General features: G+C 47.2%; 1 protein-coding gene across 7 annotated transcripts in view; it reads right to left on the bottom strand.

Annotated features, from left to right (window-relative positions):
* Positions 1-25,304, bottom strand: part of PDE4B (phosphodiesterase 4B) — a 172,135-nt gene that overhangs the window by 7,633 nt on the left and 139,198 nt on the right. For 3 of the 7 annotated variants that reach the window (XM_051798047.1, XM_051798056.1, XM_051798062.1), the window contains 5 exons: positions 21,283-21,395; positions 5,596-5,689; positions 1,403-1,581; positions 852-950; positions 549-713 (listed from right to left, as the gene is read on the bottom strand). In XM_051798047.1, the coding sequence (XP_051654007.1) occupies positions 549-713; positions 852-950; positions 1,403-1,581; positions 5,596-5,689; positions 21,283-21,395 (650 nt within the window). Of the gene's footprint in view, positions 1-548; positions 714-851; positions 951-1,402; positions 1,582-5,595; positions 5,690-6,423; positions 7,090-16,778; positions 16,806-18,833; positions 19,022-21,282; positions 21,433-25,304 lie in introns of those variants that run through there. The other 4 variants (XM_051798080.1, XM_051798068.1, XM_051798073.1 and 1 more) reach the window with 4 other exon arrangements.

The raw sequence follows: 25,304 nt of genomic DNA, 5'->3' as shown, positions 1-25,304 counted from the left end.
ATTTAGAGAAACAAATTGTGCTTTTTAAAATTAGTTTTCTGAGGACAAGCCACTGACTCAAGAAAGGTCTGCAAGCAGCTTGTGCTCTTGAAGATGAAACAGCGATTTCAGGCAGGGCTGCTGCTGAGATTTCTTAATCACAGAACCAGAGGATATACTGAGTTGGAAGGGACCCACAAGGATCATCCAGTCCAACCCTCAGCCCTGCAAAGACCCACTCCCAAGAGTCATACCGTGTGCCCCAGAGGATCATCCAAACACTCCTGGAGCTCTGTCAGCCTTGCTGCTGTGACCACTGCCCTGGGGAGCCTGTTCAGTGCCCAACCACCCTCTGGGGGAAGAACCTTTTTCTAAGATCCAACCTAACCCTGCCCTGACACAACTTCAGGCCATTCCCTAGGGTCCTGTCCCTGGTCCCCACAGAGCATAGACCAGTGTCTGAAGGAGCCCTTGGTAGCAAACTGAGCCCTTGGAAGAGCAGCAGGTGCCCCTCCCACCTTCAAACACAACCCTGCCCAGCACAACTCAGCTCAAACAAGGTAACTCACATCCAGGGCAGGGGTAGAGAGCAGAACATGGGTGGACTGGGCAACATCAGCAGCGTGGAGGCTGTTGTGGTAGGCCACATCCGAGTGGTAGTGATCTTCCAGTGTCATCATGTACGTCACGAACGTGTCCGAGGAGATCTTGAATGTTTTCAGGAGATCTCGCTCCTGTGTAATAAAAGATACAAACATACAGGCATGTATCAAGTAAGAAGGTCATGCTGGAGAAGACAACAAATCTGAAAGCAATAAGAAGTTAAAGTAGTGCCATAAAAGAATAGCAAATTTGGGCAGGAAGTGACAAACCTGGAATATGGCGTACATGATGCAGGTGAGGGGCCTGTTGTGGGAATACCTGGCCACGTTAAATATGTTCAGACCCCATTTATTCAGATCTTCCAGTTCCTTTTGAGAGGATAAAAAAAGAATAGTTACATTATTTTTCCAGACAATTCTGCATTTCTCACTTGCACCACGTCTTCTGGTGTGAAGTTCTATCTTTGAACTTCCCCAAAAGTTCCAAAATATGCAAATTTAATAATTATTGTAATCATGTAAGTGCATGAATATGTGTACTTAATAAAGTACAGGAACGCAGAGTAACTGTGAAGGGCTGATTTTGTGTTTGATAATTGCTCTCCTCAGCCTTCATCACTTTTCTTCTTATTATTTTAGGGATAATTATAAGTATTTATAAACATAGAATATGCTGTTAGGGCCTGCTACCATTAATTACAACATTTTTAATGGCCACATCACTTCAGGATTACTGATTACAGTTTTACAAGGGGGGCAATCATTCATCCAGTCCTTTCCCAGCTTCCAGCTTCCCCCAAAATGGCAAGAATCTGTCATACCTTGGCCAGATGATCTTCCTTTTCAGTTTTCACGCCAAACCGTGAAATGCTGGTGTTATTTAAGCTTGAACTATGCATTAATTTTTTCACTCCGCTGATCTGTGTCATGAGCTGCTGTTTTTTCTTCTTCTCTCTGTCTTTCTGGGTGGGAGAGGGAATCTCCACATCATTCTGCTTGTCTGTAACAAATCAAGACAAAATGAGCCAACACTGCAGCACAAGCACTGGTCACACCCCCCAAAATCAACCCTTGGCTTTGCTCACTAAGTGGCTCCACATGCCAGTTCAAACCCAGGTGTTCCTGCTGGGGGTCTTGTATTTTGGGACCCAAAAGCCAAAGCAAAACAGTGACATAACCTCTGGTTCATCTCTGAAAGACTGAACCTGCCACTGAGCCCTGCTGGGACACTTGGTGTGATTTTTGGGGTGTCCTGTGCCAGGCCAGGAGTTGGACGCGATGATCCCTTCTATCTGGGCATATTCTATGATTGTTTAAGACCAGGCTGCTTTCCTTGTAGCCATTTTCACGGTGCATGGCCTGGGGACACAGCACATGTCCAGGAATGTGTCTCTATGTGAGGATGTGGTACTTGGGCACATGGGTCAGTGGTGGCCTTGGCAGTGCTGGGGATGGTTGGCCTTACTAGTCTAAGAAGGCTTTCCAACCTAAATGGTTCTGTGATTCTCCATGCCTGAAGAGCACCAGGTTCTGTTCATGGCTAAATCCCAATTAATTTTTATTACCTATTTTAAGAGAAATATACGTATCCCAACAACACATTTTTCCTCATTAAAGCTTAAAAAGTTTGTATTTTTCCATTCCCTATGTTGATAATTATTAGTGTCAACATCCCCTGCTCTTAGAGCACTAACCCAGTAACAAATTTGTGACACTGATTTATTAAAGGTTTGTCCTTTACAAATATGTAGAGAATAACATACAAAGCACAGGCCATATTCTTCTTGCCATTCTCAAAGAGAATAACAATATTAGTCCACATGAAATAGGCACAAACTTGGCTGTGGAGATGTGTTTAATAAATAAATAAATAAATAAATAAATAAATAAATAAATAAATATCTCCGCATATGTTATTTACTGCCCTTACAGCTGATTTATTTGCTGCATTAAAGTGGAGATACAGTTGCTCATTACTTCCATACAAATAATTTTTCATGGACTCGTAGAAAAGGTTACAATAATCTCTTTGCACCTTTGCATCCCTGAGGACCTTCAGAGGGACAAGGCCTGTAGGCATTAGTTACTTTTGCCTTGGCTTAATTAAAACCCTCTGAAATCAGAACTACCAGTGTATCTGCAGCACTGCAATTAAGAAAGAAGCCATTATTCACAGCAACAGCCTGGCTGACATCAGTGGGTGTTTCCCTTGCGTGTTTTTGCTGAACCACTGAAGGACTTTTCTCTACATAATCTCCTTAGCAATGACTAACATTAAGGCAGTGTAAAATGGACATTCTTGGACAGAAATCTCTGATTTGTTAAATCAAGTGTCCCTGGTGGTGGCAGCAACACCCCTCAGCCCTTAGGTAGAACTTGTCCCAAAAGGGCACCATGATCCTCCCTGTTTATGTGATGGGGCCAATAATAAAACCACTGTTTGTCATCTTTGACCTTCACATGGATCCAAAGCTGTGCCCAGTGACTGCAGGACTGGACCCTCTGCAGAGGACATCACTTCTTGGTGCCTTCTCAGCTCATTTAATCATGGAATCACAGAATGGTTTGAGTTGGGAGGGACCTTGAAGGTCACCCAGATCCAACCCCTGCCATGACAGGCAGGGACACCTTCCACTAGACCAGGTTGCTCCAAGTCCCACCCAACCTGGCCCCGGACACTTCCAGGGATGGGGCAACCACAGCTTTTCTGGGAAACCTGTGCCAGGGCCTCACCACCCTCACAGCCAAGAATTCCTTCCCAATATCCCATCTAACCCTGTCCTCTGGCAGTGGGAAGCCATTTCCCCTTGTCCTGTCACTGCAGGCTCTAATAAAATTAAGAGAGTGAATGAGATCACATGATCTGGTTTTAATATCTGTAAGTTATCCCAATCTAACAAATGCTGCTTAGAGATAAATGAATGTCCTACCCACATATATCTTTTTTTGTTTGTTTGTTCAACCTCCTCAGCTGTAGGCTCCTGTTATTTTGTGTGTTCATTTAATTTTAAACCAAATTTTAGGGGGGAAAAAGTAATTCATAAAAAATGTAACAGCATGACTTCCCAAAATAGCTTGATGATCCTTTTAAAAGCTTTACTCTTTTTTTTTTTTTTTTTTAATGTGAGCAATCAGGCTGCAATCTGGCCCAGTCTGGAGAGCCTGCACCACTCAGCACCACCGTGGCCCTCACACTGCCACAAAACACAGGCTGAGTGGCTGAGTGGTCTCACACTGCCACAGAACACAGGGACGTCACTGTCACGGAGGACGGGAGGAGCAGCAGAACAGGAATGGACAGACCATTGTCCAGACCTGCAAAGGGAAATGCAGTTGCCTGACCCAGTCTGAGTAAGGGAATAGAAAGAATTGAAAGACATGGACCTGTTAGAGCAGGTCCAGAGGAGGCCACGGCGCTGCTTCAAGGGCCTGAGCCCCTCTGCTCTGGAGACAGGCTGGGAGAGCTGGGGGTGTTCACCTGAAGAAGGCTCCAGGGGGACCTCAGAGCCCCTTCCAGTGCCTAAAGGGGCTCCAAGAGAGCTGGAGAGGGACTTGGGACAAGGGCCTGGAGGGACAGGACAAGGGGGAATGGCTTCCCACTGCCAGAGGACAGGAATAGATGGGATATTCTTCCTATGAGGGTGGTGAGGCCCTGGCACAGGCTGCCCAGAGAAGCTGTGGCTGCCCCATTCCTGGAAGTGTCCACGGCCAGGTTGGACAGGGCTTGGAGCAACCTGGTCTAGTGGAAGGTGTCCCTGCCCATGGCAGAGGGTGGAACTGAATGGTCTTTGAAGTCACCCCCAAGCCAAACCAGTCTCGGATTCAAGGATTCCATGAATAACACAACTCCATTAGCACCAGCAGCAGCTCCAGCTAATCAGCCCCTGCTGAATTACAGACTCCACTGACTTTAGTGTATGTGTGGTTTATTTTTGGTGGCCACATAAGCAATTCCAGCTGAGGCCCATCCTGCTCCACAGACTTGCACCTAGTGGGAAGAGCTGATGACCAACCAGCTCCCTGAACATGCCACTGTGGCCGTGGTGTGTATCCCAGGCTCTCCAAGCAGTGGCTGCTGGCTGGCAGCTGGACAGCCTTGCTCCTAATTACTTGTTTTAATTCATATTCTGGATGTCATGGTAAAGCTGAGGACTAAGACAGGGTCATTGGATCCCACAAAGCAGCTCCAGACTTCCATGGATTATTAATGATGTGATGTGTCCTAAATGCAGACAGCAGTCGCAGTTGCAACTGGCCATTGGAATCACTTTAAAATCCCTTAATGGAAATAATTGTGTGTCATGTGGTGAATGCATTCAGGATCATCTTAACCCCAGGGCACAATTCTCCACGAGCTCCAGTATCCCAAATCTCTCATTGTTTGGAGCTGCTGGACTCAGAGATATGTATGAGGGTACTTTGCTACATATCATTTTATATGCAAATGATCACAAATTCTAAAGCTGCTTCCACAGAAGATTCTATTTCTTGTAATAAATATATTTGTTGACACAGAGGATTCATTCATGTCAGTAGTGCTGTGGGCTCCAGCAAAACTAATGAAATGCAAAATATTCTCTTTAGTCTTTATTCTGACTTTTGGTGCAAAATGAGCAAATTCACACAAAGTAATATATAAAATGTCTGGGCTGAGTCTAATTTGAACCCTGTCTCTGAAGGGGAAGATGCAGCTGAACGAGGCAGTAGTTGCAAGTTGGGCTCGTGTGACTTTGTCCTTTACATAAGGTCAACACAAAAATCAAGTATTGCATAAAGCAGCTACCAACTGCCTCATTCAATCTGCACAGCAAAATCCAATGGTTTAGAGAAGGAATTCCTCTGTGAATAGACTTACTCAAACACTATCATTTTCCTCCCCATATCTATTTGAAAGTGAAAAACCCAGCATATTTCAGTAATGCTCTGCCCCAAAGGAAAGCTGGGCACAAACAGTGATTAGGTTGCCATTAATCTTTCTCTGAGTCACCCGAAAGCTTGGGATGTGATTCCTTACCCAGGAAAGTGTTGGAAATGTACTCAGACACCTGGTTGCCGGAGCGGCTCATCTCGGAGAGGTGTGTCAGCTCCCGGTTCAGCATCCTCTTGAACTGGGAGGGGAAGAGCACAGACAAAGATGGCATTTTTCTGAATCCTTTCCCAAATCAACCCAATGTTAGCACAGGCGAGTCCACAGACAAGATATTAAAAGCAATATTCTGGGAATATTTGGAATGGAGTCAGAGCCATGGTTTGGTTTCATTTAGATACTGTTCAGCATCATCATGACTGGATATTTCTTTTCAATCCACTAAACTACACCATTAATTTCCTCCAAAGATGCACATTAGTTGTTACTGTCACAAATGAGGAAATAACGTTTCAGCTCTGAAAGCTCAAATTCTTGGCGGGGTTAGAATTCTCCATCCTATAACCTTCTCCTGTTCTGGATTTTGTAAGTTTTCTCCATTTTGTATTATGCAAGGAAAAGACAACTGCATATCCAGAGGAGAAATATGCCATAAATCTGAAGATCTGCTCAGCTCGTTACAGTAAAATGTAGGATTCAGACATTATTCCCCCACATACACATGCTATAATCCTCCTGATTTTATAATCAAACATTTTCATTGCTGCATCATTTTATCCTGCAACACTGAATTCCCAAAGGGATAAAAAAATTCCATACATGTACTCTGCATGCACGCTACACACATGTCAAGCTCTTGCCAAAATACACACAAATAACCATTTAAAAAGCATTTTTTTCCTGATAGAGGTTTTATCCAAGCAACACAGCACAAAACGAACTAGCCATTAATAGTCCTTCAGGAATTAAACCCACCTTAATGTAACCCCAAGATACAGATAACAAATAGTTTGCTTCAGGCATTTTGGAAAACTCCTCGCTACCGTCCACAAATCCTCCTGGAGAAATCACCGGTCAGACAGGAGAGCTCCTTGGGAACACGGACACCCCCTTCCCCAGTCCAGGAAAAAAATCAGCGTTCAGCAAAGCCAGCGATCCCCCAAAGCCCAGCAGCTGCTAATCCCAGACAAAGCCAAGCCTGGCATCGCATCCTTGCCGAGCCTGCCCGTGGGTGGATGTGCTCGCAGGAGAGAGGAATGAAATCAGGGATTGCACAAAGGAGCGAGGACAGATCCGAGTGGATTCAGCCGGATGGCTGGAAGCACTGGGGAATTGGGAATCATCCCGGTTGCTCAGTTGGTTGAAGGGGGTCCCCACTCCACATTAGGCTCGCTCAGCTGAACATCACGCCAGAAAAATGATGCTGCTTTCGGAGGGGCTGCCAGCTTTAGTAACAGCCATCTTTTTAAGGGAGATTAAAATGGAGGAAGCTCGGGGAATATTTAAATAAGGCAAAAGTAGGCAGCAATCTCTTCTCCATTCCTGCTTTGTTTAATCCTCATCCTTACAGAGACTGATTTTCAAAGCAGGTACTCCTATATGGATTTTTAAAAGCATCATTTTCACATTTTCAGTGGGATCATTTTTTTTCTCCTATGAGGTAAAGGGCAAAATGTAACAGCATAGCAAAATGTACCCTTACAAACTGGAAATATCTTCCAGGTAAGAGGTATAAACTAATAATAACCTTAAATCTATAACAAATGCAATTCATAAATTCTTCCTCACAAGAATATATTCTTGTAAGTGTCCCTGCCCATGGCAGGGGGGTGGAACGAGATGAGCTTTAAAGTCTCCTCCAACCCTAACCATTCTGTGAGTCACAATCTAAACTTCAAGATTTAATGATTTCTACAATTTTCGTTTCAAACTGAAAAGCAATCCCTTTATTAGGAAGCTGGAGCTGTCCTTTTAGCATGGAATCAAAAGAAAAGCCCATTGTGCTGTGCGTGTGACACAGCCCCCAGCATGGAATCACTGGGATGTGCAGCTCTCCTGCTGCTCCAGGACGTCCTTGGTGATTTCTGCCTGGAACACTCCGCACAACAGTGCCCAGGATTCCCAAAATAAAAGGGCCATCTTTGCTCTGAGTTGTTTTTCTATCTCTAGCCACCTTCACTGCTACCAGCCTGGCTTGGCAGGATGGCACGAGGCTTCCTCGTGTGCTGTGGGACATGTGGGGCATGGGGGCAGCCTGTGCCCCTGGTCCCTGCTCCCTGTTTGCCCAGGCTGGAGAAGGCATGGCTCCAGAACATCCAGATGGGATTCCAGCTCAGCCTTCAGCTACAAGAAGCACATGGAGCAAAGGAAGCTGTGACCCATCTTCTTCTCTCCTTAAATTCATTATTATCAGAGGTGGGAAGCTGATGGTACCTCCCTTTTACCCTGTGGCTGTCTGTGCAGACCAAAGATGGGATGTTACCTGCTGGGGACACTGCCATCATCATCCCTGCTCTCTCCTCTCACGAAATTTTAACTATTTTCCCATCAGGAAAAAATTCTTCCCTGTGAGAATGGGGAGGCCCTAGCACAAGTTGTCCAGAAGAGCTGTGGCTGCCCCATCCCTGGCAGTCTCCAAGGCCAGGTTGGACAGGGCGTGGAGCAACCTGGGATAGTGGAAGGTGTCCCTGCCCACAGCAAGGGGGTTGAAACTGGATGATCTTCAAGGTCCCCTTCCAACCCAAACCATTCTATGATTCCATGATTCTTTTGCAGCATTCTCTGCCTTGCCCTGCCAGTGTCGTAGAATCATGGAATGATTTGGATTGGGAAGGATCTTAAAGCTCATCTCATTCCACCCCCTGCCATGGACAGGGACATCTTCCACTACACCAAGTTGCTCCACGCCCTATCCAACCTGGCCTTGAACTCTCCCAGGGATGGGGCAGCCACAGCTTCTCTGGGTAACCTGTGCCAGGGCCTCTCCACCCTCACAGCCCAGAATTCCCTCCCAATCTCTAATCCAAACCTACTCTCAATGTCACACAGTGAGGCCTCACTTTCCAGGTTACTCAAACAGCTTAAATATTGTCTCGTGATACAAGAAGGAACAGGATGTGAAGGTGAATATCTCATGGGATATGGGCAGGAGGAGGATGTGAAGGATGCTGGCTGCTCAGGAGGACATTCCACAGCACTGGGCCATGGGCTTTGGCTCACAGGGTCTCCTCTACACTCAATGCTAACCAAGAGGGACAAAAGTGTTTTTGAAACTCCCAAGAGGAGCCTTAGTGCTGGAGGATGAGTGGTAGCAAGGATGAAAACCAAGGCAGAGAAAGGTCATGGGAGGGGAGGAGGGCTCTGACCCCATCACTCCTCACAGTGACGTATTTTCACTGGTCACAAGCACCAGCCAGTGACACGTGAGCACTCCCACAGCCTGACAGCCAAGCATGTGCTGAAACACTCTCTGGATCGAGGCCTTTATCTTTACAAGGAAAACATCATAATCAGATGATCACACAAATGACTTTTAAGCACCGCTGAATCAGTCGGGTTTTCTATACAATCACTCCTTTCAGTTAAATGATCCCAAGTGATGGACAAACATCTGATAAAAATGCCTTTACCTCACAACTGGCTCCATAAAGCACAAAAAGGGCAGCTGCTCCCTTTTCACAGCAGCACAGAGCAATTAAATTGTCTGCACAAGGTCACCCAAGCCATCTGCAGCAGAGATGAGGACAGATAAACGACCTCAGGATCCTCATATCCGATCTGTAACAGGGAATCTGTCCCCCACAGCTCCTCCAACAGCCTTAATCTCCTTCACTTTTCCAGACTTTTAATCGGCAACCTTTTATAAACACAGGCAGCAGAATCAAAGCACTGCTAGAAGAACTATGAGGGCCAAACCCAGCTGAGACACCCACGGAGCTGTGGGAATTCTCACAGGATTTGCAAAGTTTATTATGATTTGCCATCTGAACGATGCTGGCACCTAAGCAAGATTTACTTAATAACATGATGCCCTTTCAAAAACATACAGTCCAGCATGGACCAAGGCATGCCGGCTGTCTTCACTGCTCATGGGGTGTATTTGGGATTTTTCCTGAGCTACCCTTGATGTCAGGATGCCCTGGCAAGTGCTCTGCCACTTGCCTGCACGGAGCAAGCAGTTTGCTGCCTCTGCAGGGATCAATGGCTGATGTCACGAGCAAACCTCTGTAACGATCAGGTCCTTAAATCGATGCGACAGCAAAGGGTAAAACAAACAGATTGCAGGTAGTGATGAGAAAATGCCAACTCTTCCATGCCAGGCAAACACAGGGATGGGGCTTCAGAGAGCTCATGCTCTCCCCTCATAATTATGGTAATGCCCATCAGCAACATGGGCAATTACGGTAATGCCCATCAGGAGCATGTGGACCTGTGCTGCGATTTTCATTATTAATAATCATCTCAGTGCCTTTTCCAAAGGAATTTAGCACTGATAGCCTTGCTGCACAGATGGGAACTGAGGCACGTGCATGCACAAGGGTGGACACAGGAGGGAATGACTTTTAAGGGTGCTTCCCTTAAAAAGAATTAAAATCTGGAAAAGGGCTCAGTGCTGCCTTCCCTCTACCTGAAACTTCAACCACAGGACCATGCAATTAACACAATCAGCTGATGAGAAGAGTGCAGATAATGGAAATAAGATGAAGCCCAACTGCAATTTTCCATATCCAAAGACACACAGCCGACCTTCCCAGCGAGTCACCACACTCTGGAACCATCTGGAGGGTTGTGTGAGAAACAGCCACAGCATTGCATGGAGCTTTCCTGTTTTGCATGCTCTGAAGTAACTGCAGAAGTCATCTGCACCAAATTAGGTCTACAAGAATTGAATCATTCTTTGATTACCAGCAGTGACCCTATCCCAGGCATCCTCTGGTTGAGGGAATCCACAGTTTCTTTCCAGCTTTCCAGTCATGCGTGCGGGCGGTAATTTCCTTGATTACCATTGGGAAAGTTCACTCACAGTTCCCCTCTTGCCTGCCCACACCAAACCCTCACTGCTTAGGATTTTTCTCCACCAGAAGTTGCAATATTTGTATTTACTCCTTCACTGGAGTGTGAGGCAGAAGAAGAAACTTTGGCCTAATTTAAGATAGAATTTGCCAGATGTAGGAACCCAACTGCATTGGGAGGGCTCTGGCTCTGGGCTCACTGTGTGTGATACAGGGTGACCTTACTGTGGCCTTCCAGTGTCTAAAGGGGCTCCAAGAGAGATGGAGAGGGACTTGGGACAAGGGCCTGGAGGGACAGGACAAGGGGGAATGGCTTCCCACTGCCAGAGGACAGGGTTAGATGGGATATTGGGAAGGAATTCTTGGCTGTGAGGGTGGTGAGGCCCTGGCACAGGTTTCCCAGAGAAGCTGTGGCTGCCCCATCCTTGGAAGTGTCCAAGGCCAGGTTGGACAGGGCTTAGAGTAACCTGGGCTAGTGGAAGGTGTCCCTGCCCATGGCAGGAGGTGGAACAGGATGAGCTTTAAGGTGCCTTCCAACCCAAACTATTCCATGATTCTATGGTATGACTCAGATGGGAATGGGGAAATGTCCCTGGTGCTTCAGTATGGAAATTCCCACTCTTCTGGCTCTTTATGGAAGGAGCAACTCTATTTCTCTCTTAGGGAAAGCCATGAAGAAGGACAGACAGTTCTTGGCCTTTTCAGTCCTGCACTGGCTTCAGTGATAAATCCTGCTGTTATTCCTGTTCCTATTCCCCTTTGGAGTACAGCAGCAGAGGTGTTCCTGGTGCATCACAGGCAAAATAAAGACAGGAGGATGTATCTGCTGCTGATGTAAATCCTTTGAAGTCAATTTATACCAGCTGGGGTTCCCTGAGGCCAAGAGTCCTTATGCAAAGAGGCTGCTTAAAAAAGTTTTAGTCATTTGCAGGAGCTGAGGGCAATTCCAAGATAAAAGAGCTGCTCAGATGCTGTGGGGCTCCGTCCTGGAGTACCCATGGAGAGAGGGGTCCCACCCCACACTTTGATGGAGGAATCTCAGTGCAGATCTCCAGTGTGTTAAAGTGTTTATAAACTCCCTTCCCGGTGACCCACCCTTCTGACGCAAACGTTACATCCCTCGCTCCTCCACCGCTCCTAGAAATCCCCAGAACAAAAGGATTTGTGGTACGAGGGTTACTTTCGCCTTTGATTCCGCACAGAAGCAGCTGGGCTGAATCCTCCTCACTTAATTACTCAGGTAAATTACTGCAGGTCCAGAGGCGCAATTAAACTTTGGTGCAACTCCATTTAACAGCTCTACTCCTGGGAATAGTTGGATGCCCAGCTCTGGGAGCTGGGAGGAGCTGACGCTCACCTGCCCGTGTGACGGAGCGGGAACGACAGTCCCATCGGAAATTATTTACACACAGGAGGGAAATTACTCATTCGTGTGTACGGCAACCGGGTCAGACAGCCAGTGTGTAATGCTTCTGTCTGGACCTCTGGGTGATCAGAAGGGATGGATGGGACAGTCTACTGCAGATTTTAAAAAATATGGGATTAATATTATCCCCGTGCTTGAGAAGCCTGAAGCTTGTTATACCCAGCCCTCTCATTCCTGTATTGCACAGAGACCGAATCCTTAAGCAGACCAAACTCCTGGATTTTCGAAGTACAGACCACTTCTTTTGTTGTTTCTTGGCAAGTTTCAAGTCAAGAGTTAAAATTCTTTAATTTGTAGGAGCAGTAACCCTGCTTATCTGTGTTTTCTTGCTCTTACATCACTTACAGAAAGGACTGTGTCAAACAAATTTGCAGCAGTCCTTGTTACTTCATAATTCCTACTGATTTGCCTTTTTAGGCACTCACATTGAGGGTGATGAGAAGGTGCATTTAAACGCTTAAATAAAAAAAACAAGCCTGTTTCACCCTAATCAGCACTAAAGGAAAAAGTTTTCAGCTGTATTTCAGTGCCTGAAGAAAAGTGGAATGGTTGCAGTCAACTATCAGTCATTAAAAAAATCAAATGTTTTTGCAACTCTTTCTAGTTCTTGTTTCCTAAAACAATATCACGTTTAATGTGCTAGAAACTATTTTTAATGAGATACAAAGTACTATTTGTTTTTTGGGGTTTTTTTGTTTTCCCTTCAGCTTATTTTTTAAACCAAAAAGTAAACACACGGTTATGAAATCTCCAATTTCACATCAAAGCAGAGTTGATTTATATATATGTTCAAAGGAAGACTTTAAAGGAGCAACATCATGACCAACTTGTTGGCCTGATGTTATTAGAATAATTTAAAAATCCACAATGTAAATGTTGATAAATAAATAGCATGTTGCCATAAATCAGCATGTGGCTGCTCATGAAAGCAATAACATATATCTGATGTAGACAGAACAATATTCAGATTTTACCCGTGAAGTTTAGCATTTCTGAGAGCAGCAGAACCTCCCTTGGGTGGGACGGATTTACGCAACACGGGGTTTAAAAAAGTGATGAATTGGAACCTGAAGCGGAGTGTGCCTTTCCAGCTCATTTCCAGCCAAATGAGACTTGAAATATGCAAATTGCATTCGAATGCCGGAAAGAAAAAACTCCCTATAGGATCCTGCCCAAGGAAAGCACTGTGGATTAGCGCTGCTTCGAAACCATACTGAATTTGTTCATTTCAAAGCAGGCTCGGGGCATGTTACTCACTTGCTGGGAACGGGTAAGGCAGAGGAAAAACCCCTCCACCCGCTGCGGGGGAATGGGTAAGGTCATGGAGAAACCACCCCCTTTGCTTTCCTGAAAATGAATGTGTCATGTGTTTATAAGGTGTGCCTGCCTGGGTTTGTGTTGGCACACGGAGAAATGCCTGCAGGGCCAAATCTGCTTGCTGCCTCCTCCGGCGGGCAGTCCCGCAGCAGCTCCGGCCCAGGAATGCCAGCCTCGGTGTATCCAACACCATGGATGCACCTGGGATCCAACAGATCTTGGCTTAGGTTTACATTTGGGATCCAACAGACCCTGGGTTAGATTTACATTTGGACTGATATGAAATACTAGGACTGGGAGAGTTTAAGATTTCACAGAATCCTAGAATGGTTTGGATTGGCAGGGGACCTCGAAGAACATCTCATTCCAGCCCCCTGCCATGGGTAGGGAGACTTTCCACTAGACCAGCTTGCTCCGAGCCCCATCCAACACTTATTTCTCCCCGTGTGATGTGACAAGGCACACACTGTGTGTCTCCCTGGGTGGAAAAAACACGTCAGTGGGGTTTGGTCCAGCCTGAAGCTTGAACTGAAGCTTTGGGTTTCTTTGGAAGAAGTTTTGGTTGATTTCTGCTTCATCCAAAATGCTCTTCCTACATGAAGACTAGGCCTCTTCTAGCCAATTAATACAGACTTAATTAATATCTGGAGTCTACATCTCATCTTACTGGATTTTCTATGGATTTCCTCCCCATTAATACCAAACTACACAGGGCAAGAACCACCCAGAAGCTCAGCAACGATCTCCACAGAATGGCACTCTCTGTCCATCATTGAAAGGTTCATTTTATAAAATAAATTGCGCTGTTGGGAGGAAGAACCACACAAGTGGCACATCACAGCCAAGGGGTAACTGCTGAGAGCAGTGTCACCTTTCCTGAGAAAGGTGGTACCCATCACCAGCTGAATACAGTGGGGTGAGTGTTCATACCAGTTTCTCATCCTAGCACTGCCTTTATTCTTTACTCAAATAAGAGGTGAGAAAATAAGAGCAGGAACAAGCAAAAACGCTCATTCTGCAAAATCATTTTTAGAGTTTTACTAGGTGGAAAAATGTTCGTTGTGTTAACTGCAAAAGGAGAATTGGGAAGGAGAGGTGATGAGAACCAGCCCATGCTGAAGGCAAGGAAGCACCAGCAAAATTAAAACCTACAGCAGCTTGTTTGTTGACACAAAGTTGATTAAAGAAAGACCTGATGCAGCTGACAACATCTGTGGCCTGGAGAGCAGATAGTGCTGCAGGAGGCTGCAGATCTCAGACCAAAATCTTGTGTCAGTCACACCCATGCAAACCACACTGCTGGGGCCTTCAGTGCCAGAGGAAGCCAAACAACTACGTAAGGAGAGCCCACAAACCACCCAGCCACTTGCAGGGAGCAGGCAGAGCCATCCCTACTCTTCCGTGGAATCAGGAGATGCCGGACATTTGGATTAAATAACCTGGATTAGAGTCTCAATCTTCAGAAAAAAAACCCAAACCAAATCAAACAAACAACAAACAACTGAGAGGGAAGAGCATTTGTCATTTAACAAGAGAGCAATGCAATTAAACACAGGATTTTGTTAATCGTATGAAGTAGCAATTTAAATTTAATTTAAATTTGAATCAAGCTCTGCAGTCATCATTTAGGCAAATTCAGCTGGGGTTTTACCTGAGTAGGAGAACAGGCTCTGGAAAATTCAAATAACTTTGTGCCCTGAGATGACTTTTCAAAGATGCCCACGATGAAAAAAACTCTGGCAATTTTTAATTGACAGAAGTCTGTTTGCTTCAGAAAACACGGGACAAAAGAGTGAGTTCTGGGAAGAAGTCAGTTTAAGTCCTGGCAAGAAGTCAGGATAGCTCTACAATACAGTATCCCCCCCCAGTGTGGTAGTTGGTCCTGCCAAAATGAAAATGAGCCTAATCCAAGCATCAAAACCATACAGAAGGCACTAATTAATGTAAATACATTTAAATGAAAAATCCTTCTCACATAGAGATAGGCAAATGCACTGCAGAATCATTTTTCTGTGCTAAACCAGCACATCATTTAGCTATGCTAAACCAGCAGCAAGGTGAGGCACTTCTGGTTTGTTGGCTTTAAACACTGAGCAAAGGCTTTAATCGGAGGAATCTCTCCCTCTAAAGAGCTCTGATCATGAGTCTTCAACGCACTAAATCTCCACAACATGTCCTGCCTTTGATAACACACCATCTTTCAATTAGGTTTCACTTAGTGCAAATATTTGGATCACCAAGTGCCCCAGTGAATGCAGTTGCTCTGCAACTGGGTGAAAAATTAAGGACTTGGAGTCAGATTATGGAAACTGGCCTGGTCCACAAAATCAGGATCAAAAGTAGGACTGCTCCAAGTATTAAGCCCTGCTTTGAAACCCTTCATAGCTCACCTTCATTTTAAGTGATGCTTCTCTTCTGGGATGTCACATGTCTCCAGTATCCTTGCTTCACTCCAGAGAGGTCCCTGCTCTGAACAGTTAGTCACTCTCTAGTTCTGCCCTCAGATCATGATTCATTTAGAACCTGCCTTTGAGCTATTATTTATTTAAGCCCCACCCTAATATGTTATAACGTAGAAGTCTGAGAATGCAGAACTCTTAAAACCCATCATGTCCTAGTAAAAGCAGGATTGTTTAAAGGACATGCCAGAAGGTCCTGGGCACCGTTGTGTCTGGGAGGAGGGATGACAGGTCCCCACAAAGGCTCCTGGGAAGAGAAATTTGAACCAAATTTCTACCCCCAAAGTCTTCATCTCTGCATCAGCAGCACATATGCTGCGTGTGGCTGTGGGATCTCCCTCAGATGGGCTTTTCCCACACATTTACCACATCAGTCCCAGAAGATGAGAAAGCATCCACCACTCAGAGTCCCTTTGCTCTAGGAGGATATCTGAAACAGTGGCACTGACTCCTAATCCACACTTCCCACAGCCAACGCTGTAGATTTCCAATATTTCATTTTTTAAATATTTGAATAGGTTTAACTAGGATATCTGACAGCCCAGAGGGCTGGCAAGAGCAAAATATTAGATTGTTAAATGCATGTGGCCCCAACTATCCGCACCCCACTTTTATGGCATATTTCATAGAATCATAGAATATGCTGAGTTGGAAGGGACCCATCGGGATCATCAAGTCCAACTCCTGATTTTTATGCACCTATAAGCTAACTGATACAACCAGAATGATATATATTTTAGAGGCCAAAGAGCAAAGGAGGAAGAATATGATGGATACAGAGACAGCTACTCTAGAAGTCCATATATCATGATGATGAGAACTGATACAGAGGAGCTGACTCGGACCAAGCTTTCCAAATCCTGAACATCCATGAGGAGCTTTGAGGGTTTTCACAGTCTGGGTCAGAGCCAGTTCCCTCCTCACCCCGCAGCCTTCTCTGGAACCTCTTGTTCATCACTCCTGAGTGTCTCTGTGACAAACCCTGGCTTCCGCATCACTGTAGAAACGCAGTCCCCTGTCCTCTAGGACAAGAACATCCTCGCCACGAATGAAACCCCATCAAACAGCACAAAGATGGAGATAACATTCCCATCCTCAGCCCTAAAGAGCTCCTACCTCCTGGAGCATCCCGCTGGTGTGTTGTCCCGCTCCGCCGCCCGCAGCTGGACGTGAACGAAACAGTTAACGGAGCGCCGACGTCAAAGCGGCACGACGTGCGCGGGGCTCTGCGGGGACCGGCTCTGCGGGACCGCGGGGAGCAGTGCCAGGGGCTGCTCCGGGAGCACAGCTCTCCCAGCTTTCCAGCCCCCGCTTCCGTACCGCCAGTGTCCCCGGGCGAGGGGAATACCGGCGTGCGGCCGGGGAACCGCGTGCGGAGCTCAGTGATTCATCCCGGCTTGTGAAAACAGGAGACGTGGAAGTCTCTTTGTTTCTCCGGCTGCTGCACCAGCGAACAGACCTCTCTTTGTGCGGCGCTCGGCTATTTTAAAGCTTATTAAACAAAGGAAGTTACAGCGAAAAGCAAGGGAAAGACTAAACAGCTCGGCACCACTTAAGGGAAACATCACGTAGGAAGGGGACGATATTGGGGGCTGACAGACTGGCAGGAGGGAGGAGGACGAGCGGGGACGTTGTGCAGCCCGGCACATACACCGCTGGCACTTGGCCCCGCGCCGCCCTCGACCTCCACCGCGGACCTCAGCAGTTTACATTAGTGTCCAGATGTTTATTTAGCCACTCTCTCCTGAAAGCGAGGTGCGGCCTTGCTCCTCTTTTCTGACCGAAATGCCCTTTGAAACACAAGCAAAACGAAATCAGTTCTGTTTATCTTAGTTGCTTCTGGCTCACGAGCTACCAAGACACAAGCGCGGAGCCCCGTTGTGCTGCTGCTCCGAGCTGCTGGCTGGACACGGCCCTCGGTGGCAAGATTTGAGTTGTGTTATCCAGCACTTGGGAGTAACAGAGATGTCTTTAAAGACGAAATAAGATAATTTAAGGATTTACTCTGCAGTGGGTGTAGCTGCACGAACAGCCCGGGAAGAGAAGTGGGTTTTCAAAGTCGGAGAGCACACAGCAGGAACTCTCATTACACCATCTCTGTCCACCTAAACTTTGAATATTCCCACAGACCACAAATGACATTATCTGGACTTAATGGACTGCAAAAAGCTCTAAATGAGACTGGTCTAATTTAAGGAGATGGAAAGGTGCTGCTTAGCACCTTTTGGGTGTATCCTGCACGGACAGGGAGGTAGCTCCTGAGAATCAATATATTTACTTCATTCCTCAATTTTATCACATTATGGCTCCATAAAAACTTGGAGCTGGCAAGACCAGCACTTCATCTGGGAAAGATACTTGTTCCTTCTTATGAATCAGGGGATGCACTGAGCACATCCTCCCTCAGATCCCAAATGCTATATTAGGGAACAGAGCTGAGCAGGTCCTGCATTTCTGTCTGCAGGACAAGTGAGGCTGGGGACAGCTGCCCAATGCCAAACACAACGTTACAGGGTGGCCACCAAGAGAGAAAATACCCCCTTCCTCATCATCAGGATCTTGAGTCACAAACCCTTCTGAGAAATAGAAGTTGCTTGAGCTGGGAGCTGGAGAGGGTGATAAATGCAGGAATAAAAGAATATATATGTTACAATAACATAAATAAGTGTGGTCTGCTTCCTCAGGCAGCACTGAGTGCCTGGAGAGCTTCTTATAGGTAATTTTGTTTCATTGCAAAGCTGCAGGGCCACATCAGCTCACAGCAAAAGATCAGTATAGCGTTAGGAAAATAAATTCCCTTCATGTCAGTTGCAACCAGGTAATTTTGCAGGTAATTTTTTTTCCTCTACTTTAGAAAGGTAAGGGCACTGTGCACAGTCAGTCCTGCAGCTGGAGCCGCGAGGGCTTGGGCTGGTTTGCAGATCAAGCGCTGCTTGGATAATGCGTCAGGACTCAGGAACACTGACAGCACTCCAGGGCACAGAGTTCCCTCTTTGCCAGTTTTCTGTCGGATCCCAGCTCGTGGGACTGCAGGTCCCGCTGTGCAAGCGGCAGTGCTCCCTCTGCTCGCACTGATGTCAGCGCAATCGGCTCGTTAGCTCACTGGAAGATTGGCTGCTCATTTCCTCACTCCTCCTGTCATTAACTCACAGCTTAAAAAAGTATACGCACATGTTTTAACCGCTGCTTTCCGAAACCCATCAGCTCAGAGCCAGGATGCCGTCCTGCATGGCGCTTCCCCCCAGCCACCGATTCCTTTCTTGTGCAGGGATTCTGAGAATCACCCTGCGAACACGTATGCTGAGATCCTCCCTCTCTCTCTGCTGTTGTTGCAACTCTGGATTTTCTAAACTACGTCTGTCAGGAAGGAGACAGGAAATTCGAGTCACACTTGCAACAGCTGTGCCATGCCTACTATCAGTCTCAAATGACGTAGTTTGGCTTGGGTGGCGCAGGGCCAGGAACTGGCGAGAGCGGAGGTCAGGAAGATAGGTCACTGTTTATACTGCTCCTGCACTTGGGAGCATGCCGAGGCTATTTGCTTTCTTCCTATCTATACTGTTTCTCCTTCCGTTTTTCTTTAATAATGTGGAGCCCAAGCATCCTGTTTTCAAAACATCTGACTGTTTTGCTATTTACCGGTGACAAATTGAAATGCCTTTGAGTGAAGCTGGCAGTGGTATACTTGGCATAGGGAAAGACCTGCCTGATGGAGGACAGTTGCAGCCTTCTCATGAAGATGCAGGTTTCCAACCTCGCACTGTCAGACTGTCAGACTGCAGAGTCTGCCACCAAACCCCAAAAACCACAAACCCCTCAAATTATGGGGGGTTGAAATGAGATGATCTTTATGGTCCCTTCCAACCCAAACCATACCATGAATTGTGTCAATATTTACTACTGCTGAGGAAAGGGAAGCAAGGTGTGAGGCCATTTTATGCTTCTCTTTCACAGATGAAAACTGTGAAACTGGAAGTTGACCAAAAAGCGCAAACATTTCAGAAATGGGTTATGAAAGAACAAAGTTTCAGGAACCTTTAGCTTGACCTAGTTGTAAGTCATCTGCACAAAGAGAGACCACAACTTTTAATTGCTACATAAGCAATTTAGTTAAATCTTTCACCTTCACAAGTCCAGATTTGTCACTCAGCAAAAATAAGTAACCTCAAACCGAAGGGCATCAGTGTCCATACTGGAGGTGCAGCCTAAACCCTTCTCAACTTTCATCCGGCCTTCCTTCAACACAAACTCAAACAAAAAAATAATATTCCTTTCTTGAAAGCTCAACCTACAAAACTTTTACTGCTTCCTTTGCCCCTGCACATCGTGGTAATCACTACCAGAGGAGGAAGCTAAAACAACATGTGATTTATTTGCTTAACTATTTTCCAAAAACTCAGTTTATGATTCAGCATTTCTGATTTCAGTAATTTCCAATTAAGAAAAAAAAATGATAATAACATGGTGTTCGTGCAGAACTGGGTTTAAAACCACGGCAGTTGGGCAAAGACGTGGAGGCGGCGGGCATAAACCGCATTCTGAATCCCACAGCCAGAGCGGGATCGGGCTGGGAATGCGGGACCGTGACCGCTTTAGCGGGTAACGCGGGGCTGGAACCGCTGTCTTGGATCCTTGGAAGAGGCAGGCACAGGGCTGGGAGCTGCCAGCCCGTCCCGCGGGTGTGCCGGCTCTGCTGGCAGCCCCGGGCAGCGGCGGGGAGGCGGCCGGGCCCCGGGGCAGGGAGAGCAGTCTGCCCGCAGCGGCCGCCCCGCGAGGGACGGGCGGGCTCGGGGAGATGCGGGAGCGAAGCTAGGCTGATGCGGGGGAGCCCGGATCCAGCGGGGAGCGGGGCTGGAACACCAGCTCCCAGAAGTTGCATACAGGCGCTCAGACCTTGCGTTTCGCTTTCCTCCCTCTCTGCTGCTTCTCAGGATACTCCTGGGACTCTGCTCTCCTCCTGACTTTAAACACACTTCAGTACTTTACTCCTCGCAAAAAAACTCACAACTCCCCTTTCGCTCCCCGAAAGAGCTGCTGCCCTCAGAGATCATTCCCTGTGCACCATCCTTCCCTTCGCACCCTCAACATGTGCTGCCAAGTGATGCCGAGCCAGCCCAGCGCATTAAAAACCAAATTAAAACGCTACCGAAAGCCAAAACAGCCATAAAATCCCGGACCACAATGTTGACAGTTCGCCGTTATTACGGACAGACAACAATGAAGTTAATTGACTTTTGGAGTGGTAAGCTGGTAAATGCGTTTGCACAGTGTTCCTGGTCATGTCGGCTCCAAGGGACCAGCGATAACTGAAACCTCTTTAATTCTCAGAAATGAGCCTGCGGCAGCGATCACTCTACTCTCTCCACACCACCCCGTACTGCCCTCCCCATGCCACCCCGGATCGCTCTCCCCTCACCCCCCCGGATCGCCCTCTCCACGCCGCCCGCTGCAAGTTTTTCCTGGCCGTGCCTCCACGCACCCCCTTTCCCGACACTAACTTGGAGTTGCCGTCCTGGACAGACGCGCAGACTGGTTGGGCATCGGGCTGCCGTGCCCCGCACCGCACCGCATCCCTGCCCTGCATGCCCACTGCGCATCCCCGTCCCGCATATGGGCTCACCTTGTTGGATGCCATCTCGCTGACGGAGCGGTAGGTCTGGATGGTCTCCAGTTGATCCAGGCACCAGTCGAGCTCCTCCAGCGTCTCCATGGCCAGCTTCTGGTAGGGCTCCTCTGCGAAGAGGCACACGGACATGTATTCGGGTTGGCGCTGCGGCCGCCTGTCCATGGCGGGGCCGCCCGAGCCGCCGCCAGCGCCGCCGGAGGTGCCGCTCCGCTCCCTCATCACGCGGCCGCCGCTGCGCTGTCCCGGCCGCCGGCAGCGAGTCCCCGCCCGCCGCTGGCACCGGCCCGGCCCCGGCCCCGGCCCCCGCCCCGGCCCGCCCCGGCCCTGCCCCCGCGGCACGGGGGGAACAGCGCGCCCCCCGGGCAGGGCCGGGCAGGGCTCGGGGAGCGTCAGTCCCGGCCCCCCCGGCCCGGCTGCTGCGGGGCTGGGGCCGCCCCCGCCGCTCCGCGCTGCCCGCGCCCGGGATGATGGTTCTGAGCCAGCCCCGCTCCCCGCCCGGCCGGGACCTGCAGCTGCCAGAGCCTGCACCCCAACAGCACTGAGCCTCAACGACAGCACTGCTCCCCAACAGTCCTGCTCCTGAACAGCCCTGCTCTCCAACAACAGCCCAGAACCCCAACAGTCCTGCTCCTGAACAGCCCTGCTCTCCAACAGTCCTGCTCTCCAATAACAGTCGTGCTTCCCAACAGCCCTGCACCTCAATAGTCCTGCTCCCTAACCCTGTCTGGTTCTGCTCCTCATCAGCCCTGCTTCCCAATCGCAGCTAGTCCCATTCCCCAACCTCTCCAGCCCTGCTCTTCAGCCCTGCCTGGTCCCACTCCCCAGTCCCAGCAGCCCCGCTTCCCAACCCTGCCTGGCCCTGCTCCCTGTCAGCGCTGGCTCCCCAGCTCTGCTGGCCTTGTTCCCTCCCAGCTTTGCCCATCAGCCCCACACCCCACTGGTCCCACTTTCTGCTGTGCTCCCCAGCAGGCCCCGCACCCTGACCCTGCTCCTGCTCCCTGCTCCCACCGAGCTGTGCTCCCTGACCCTGCCAGCAGGACAACATGCTCCCGAGCGGCTCTCGGCGTAAAAGTTAAGGTTTACATAAGCGGATACAGTGAATCATAAAATCTCCCCATGAATGTAACTGCTTCTCATAATGCTGGTGACATATGCTTACCCCATAAATCTGTCAAAGCTAATGGATTCAGCATTTCTAATGGCACTGGCTGAGCAGGTAACAGTGACATCAGAGGTCAGAATTGTTAAGATACACACTCAGTGAAGGATCTGCTCTATAGCTCACACGATGTAGCTCCAGACATGCACACCCCTGCCTTCCCTACCAAACCCTCGTGTTCCTGGGAGAAGGAACCACACTTTGTGCTGGTATCTGCCTTCCTAAGGACACATCCCCTCCATCATTCACCGTAAAGCAATGGACATCACTGGGTAGAGACTATACATTAAATATTGAAAATAAATGCTGTCAAAGGATAATTCAGCAATAAACTTGGCACAGACATGTTTTAAAGGTTCTGTAAATCCAAATCTTTTTGGTATTGAAAGTTAATGGTTTTTTTTCTGTGCTCACAGAGCTCCAAACACAAGTCATCTCATTCCTGCATATTTCTGTGCTGCATGTATTAAAAAGCAAGTGGAAATGGCCAAAACACACAGAACTCGGTGTGTTTTCCTTTCTAACAGGCATATTTTCTATCAGCTACTTTATCATGTTGAACTCGAAGGACTCAAATTCCTTGTTACAGAAAATGTTTAGATCGATAAAACTAAACAGGCTGAATCATGAGTTTGGGAATAGGAAAAAAACCCATCTCCTCAGACAAACTATAGACCATATGTTTAAATACTGAACCATACTGTGTTATCTTCCTGTGTTCTCCTGCTCTGAGACTCCTCAGGAAGAAGAACCACAACATTTGTGCATTCCTGAGGAGGAGAAGGAACAGGTTCACAGAGACTGTGGCACAAGACCCTAATATTAGTCTTTTGGGGGATTTCCAGCCTTGCCCAGGGCTGGGGTTGCAGTACCCACTGCCCTTGTCACTTTGCTTCAAATCTTCACCTCCAAAAGAACCATCAGGACAAAGCAAGACCAGGAATAAAAATTTACACCTGATATCAAAGGATCTGTGTTCCCCAGAGCTGAAAAACAGTTCAGGAGATTCCCTTACTTTGTAATATGAGTTTTTTGTAATAAAAGAAAAAAAAAACAAACCAAGGAAAGCTATTACATACTAAGGAGATCAATATGAATTAGGAAACTTCGAGGCTTAGGTATAGAGCAAGAGGGTTTGACTCTAAACACTTTATATTTACTTTTGGTTTTTGGAAGATGAAACAAATATAGAGTGAATACTGTATACATTTGCAATGTTTTTCAGAATTTTTAGCAGAGTGTATCAGGACACTTGTGCAGAAGAACAGAAGAACCCTCCTTCCTTCTGTTTCTGTCTTTCCGCTTCATTCCAGTGAGGCTCCTGTGAACAGTGGGGGTCCCTTGAGGCTGCAGCCTGGTTAGTAATGTAAAACATGAGCATTATCATTTGCCTGGGCCTTTTCTTTAAAAACATTTAGAGGCCAACAGATTAACGATTTAAATGCAGACAAAAACTTCCACTTAAAATATCTCATTTCAATAGCAAAGTCACACTAAAGTGAGAGCAAACAGTTCTTACGAAATATCATTCTAAGGGGAAATAAGGGTGAGTTCTGCTGCTCTCCCAGTCTAGAAGTGGATTTCCACATAAAAGCACCGTGAACATTTTATTTCAGAACTTGGTTTTTTTTCTGACACTGGCCAGCCTGCCCACAGCTCCCTCTGGGTCTTGGGACCCAGCAGAAATGCACCACCTGCATCCCTGGGTAGCCCTTCTTAGGCGTCTTTTGGTTTCAACTTATCCAAACATTTTTTTATTTTCACTCATTTTCTTAAGCAAACAAGACTGGTGAAATGGTGCTCTGAAGATGTGCAAGTGCCTTCCAGCATCTCCTCCCTCCCTGCCCTCTATGGTCATCAGTCAGTCATTTCTAAACCTGCTGCTGATTTTGGCTCCAGTTGCTTGGTCAGTAAGTACGTCACAGATACCACATTCCCACCCATTTCAAGAAATTAGACAAGCAGGCAGAAGAAGAGACACTATCCTTCTTGACAGCAGGAAGAGAGCCCAAGTTCGGTCCTTCTTAGAAACTCTGTAACTGTCCCCCAAAGTCACCAAGTGACGCAGTTTGAGACAATCAACCCGGAAACCCAAACCCCAATTCTTATCAAGCCAGCCCTCCCTGGCTAGTGCAGCTCCACTAACTCTCTGTTAACTTGTTGTGACTGTTTACAAATAAACTGTGAAAGGACATTCTAGGATTCCACTCATAAGGCTAAGTAGTAGATGCTTCTTCCAAAACAGGACGTAAAATTAAAATACATACTCCAAATCCCTGGGAAATGTTGTAAGATACACAGCTACCCAAAAATAACAGGCAGGTATAAGGCTAGTTAGAAGTCCTTCTTCTACAAATGTAAAAATTTTGTGTGGAAATGATCTTAAAAGGGAATAATGAACATTTTCTAGCTTTCTTAATATTTAATATTCATGGATATCATAAAAATTGTTTGGGTTGGAAGGTACTTTAAAGATCATCTTGTTCCAACCCTCTGCCATGGGCAGGGACACCTTCCACTAGACCAGGTTGCTCCAAGCCCTGTCCAACCTCGCTAAGAATTCCTTCCCACTATCCCATCTAACCCTGCCCTCTGGTAGTGGGAAGCCATTCCCCCTTGTACTGTCCCTCCAGGCCCTTGCCCAAAGTCCCTCTCCAGCTCTCTTGGAGCCCATTTAGGCACTGGAAGGGACTCTAAGGTCTCCCTAGATATTTCTCTTCTCCAGGTTGAACACCCCCAACTCTCCTAGCCTGGCTCCAGAGAAGAGGACAAAGATGAAGTGCCCTGGGATTCTCTCACCGAGTGGCATCTGTGTTGCTACAGTGATTCACATAAACAGTAAACAGAAGTTTAGATG

This window comes from Manacus candei, unplaced genomic scaffold (assembly GCF_025592945.1).
Source record: "Manacus candei isolate 608988 ecotype Guabito, Panama unplaced genomic scaffold, ASM2559294v1 h1tg000005l, whole genome shotgun sequence".
Lineage (NCBI taxonomy): Eukaryota > Metazoa > Chordata > Aves > Passeriformes > Pipridae > Manacus > Manacus candei.
Note: the sequence above shows the minus strand (reverse complement) of the source record. Positions and strands in the feature narration are given on the sequence as shown.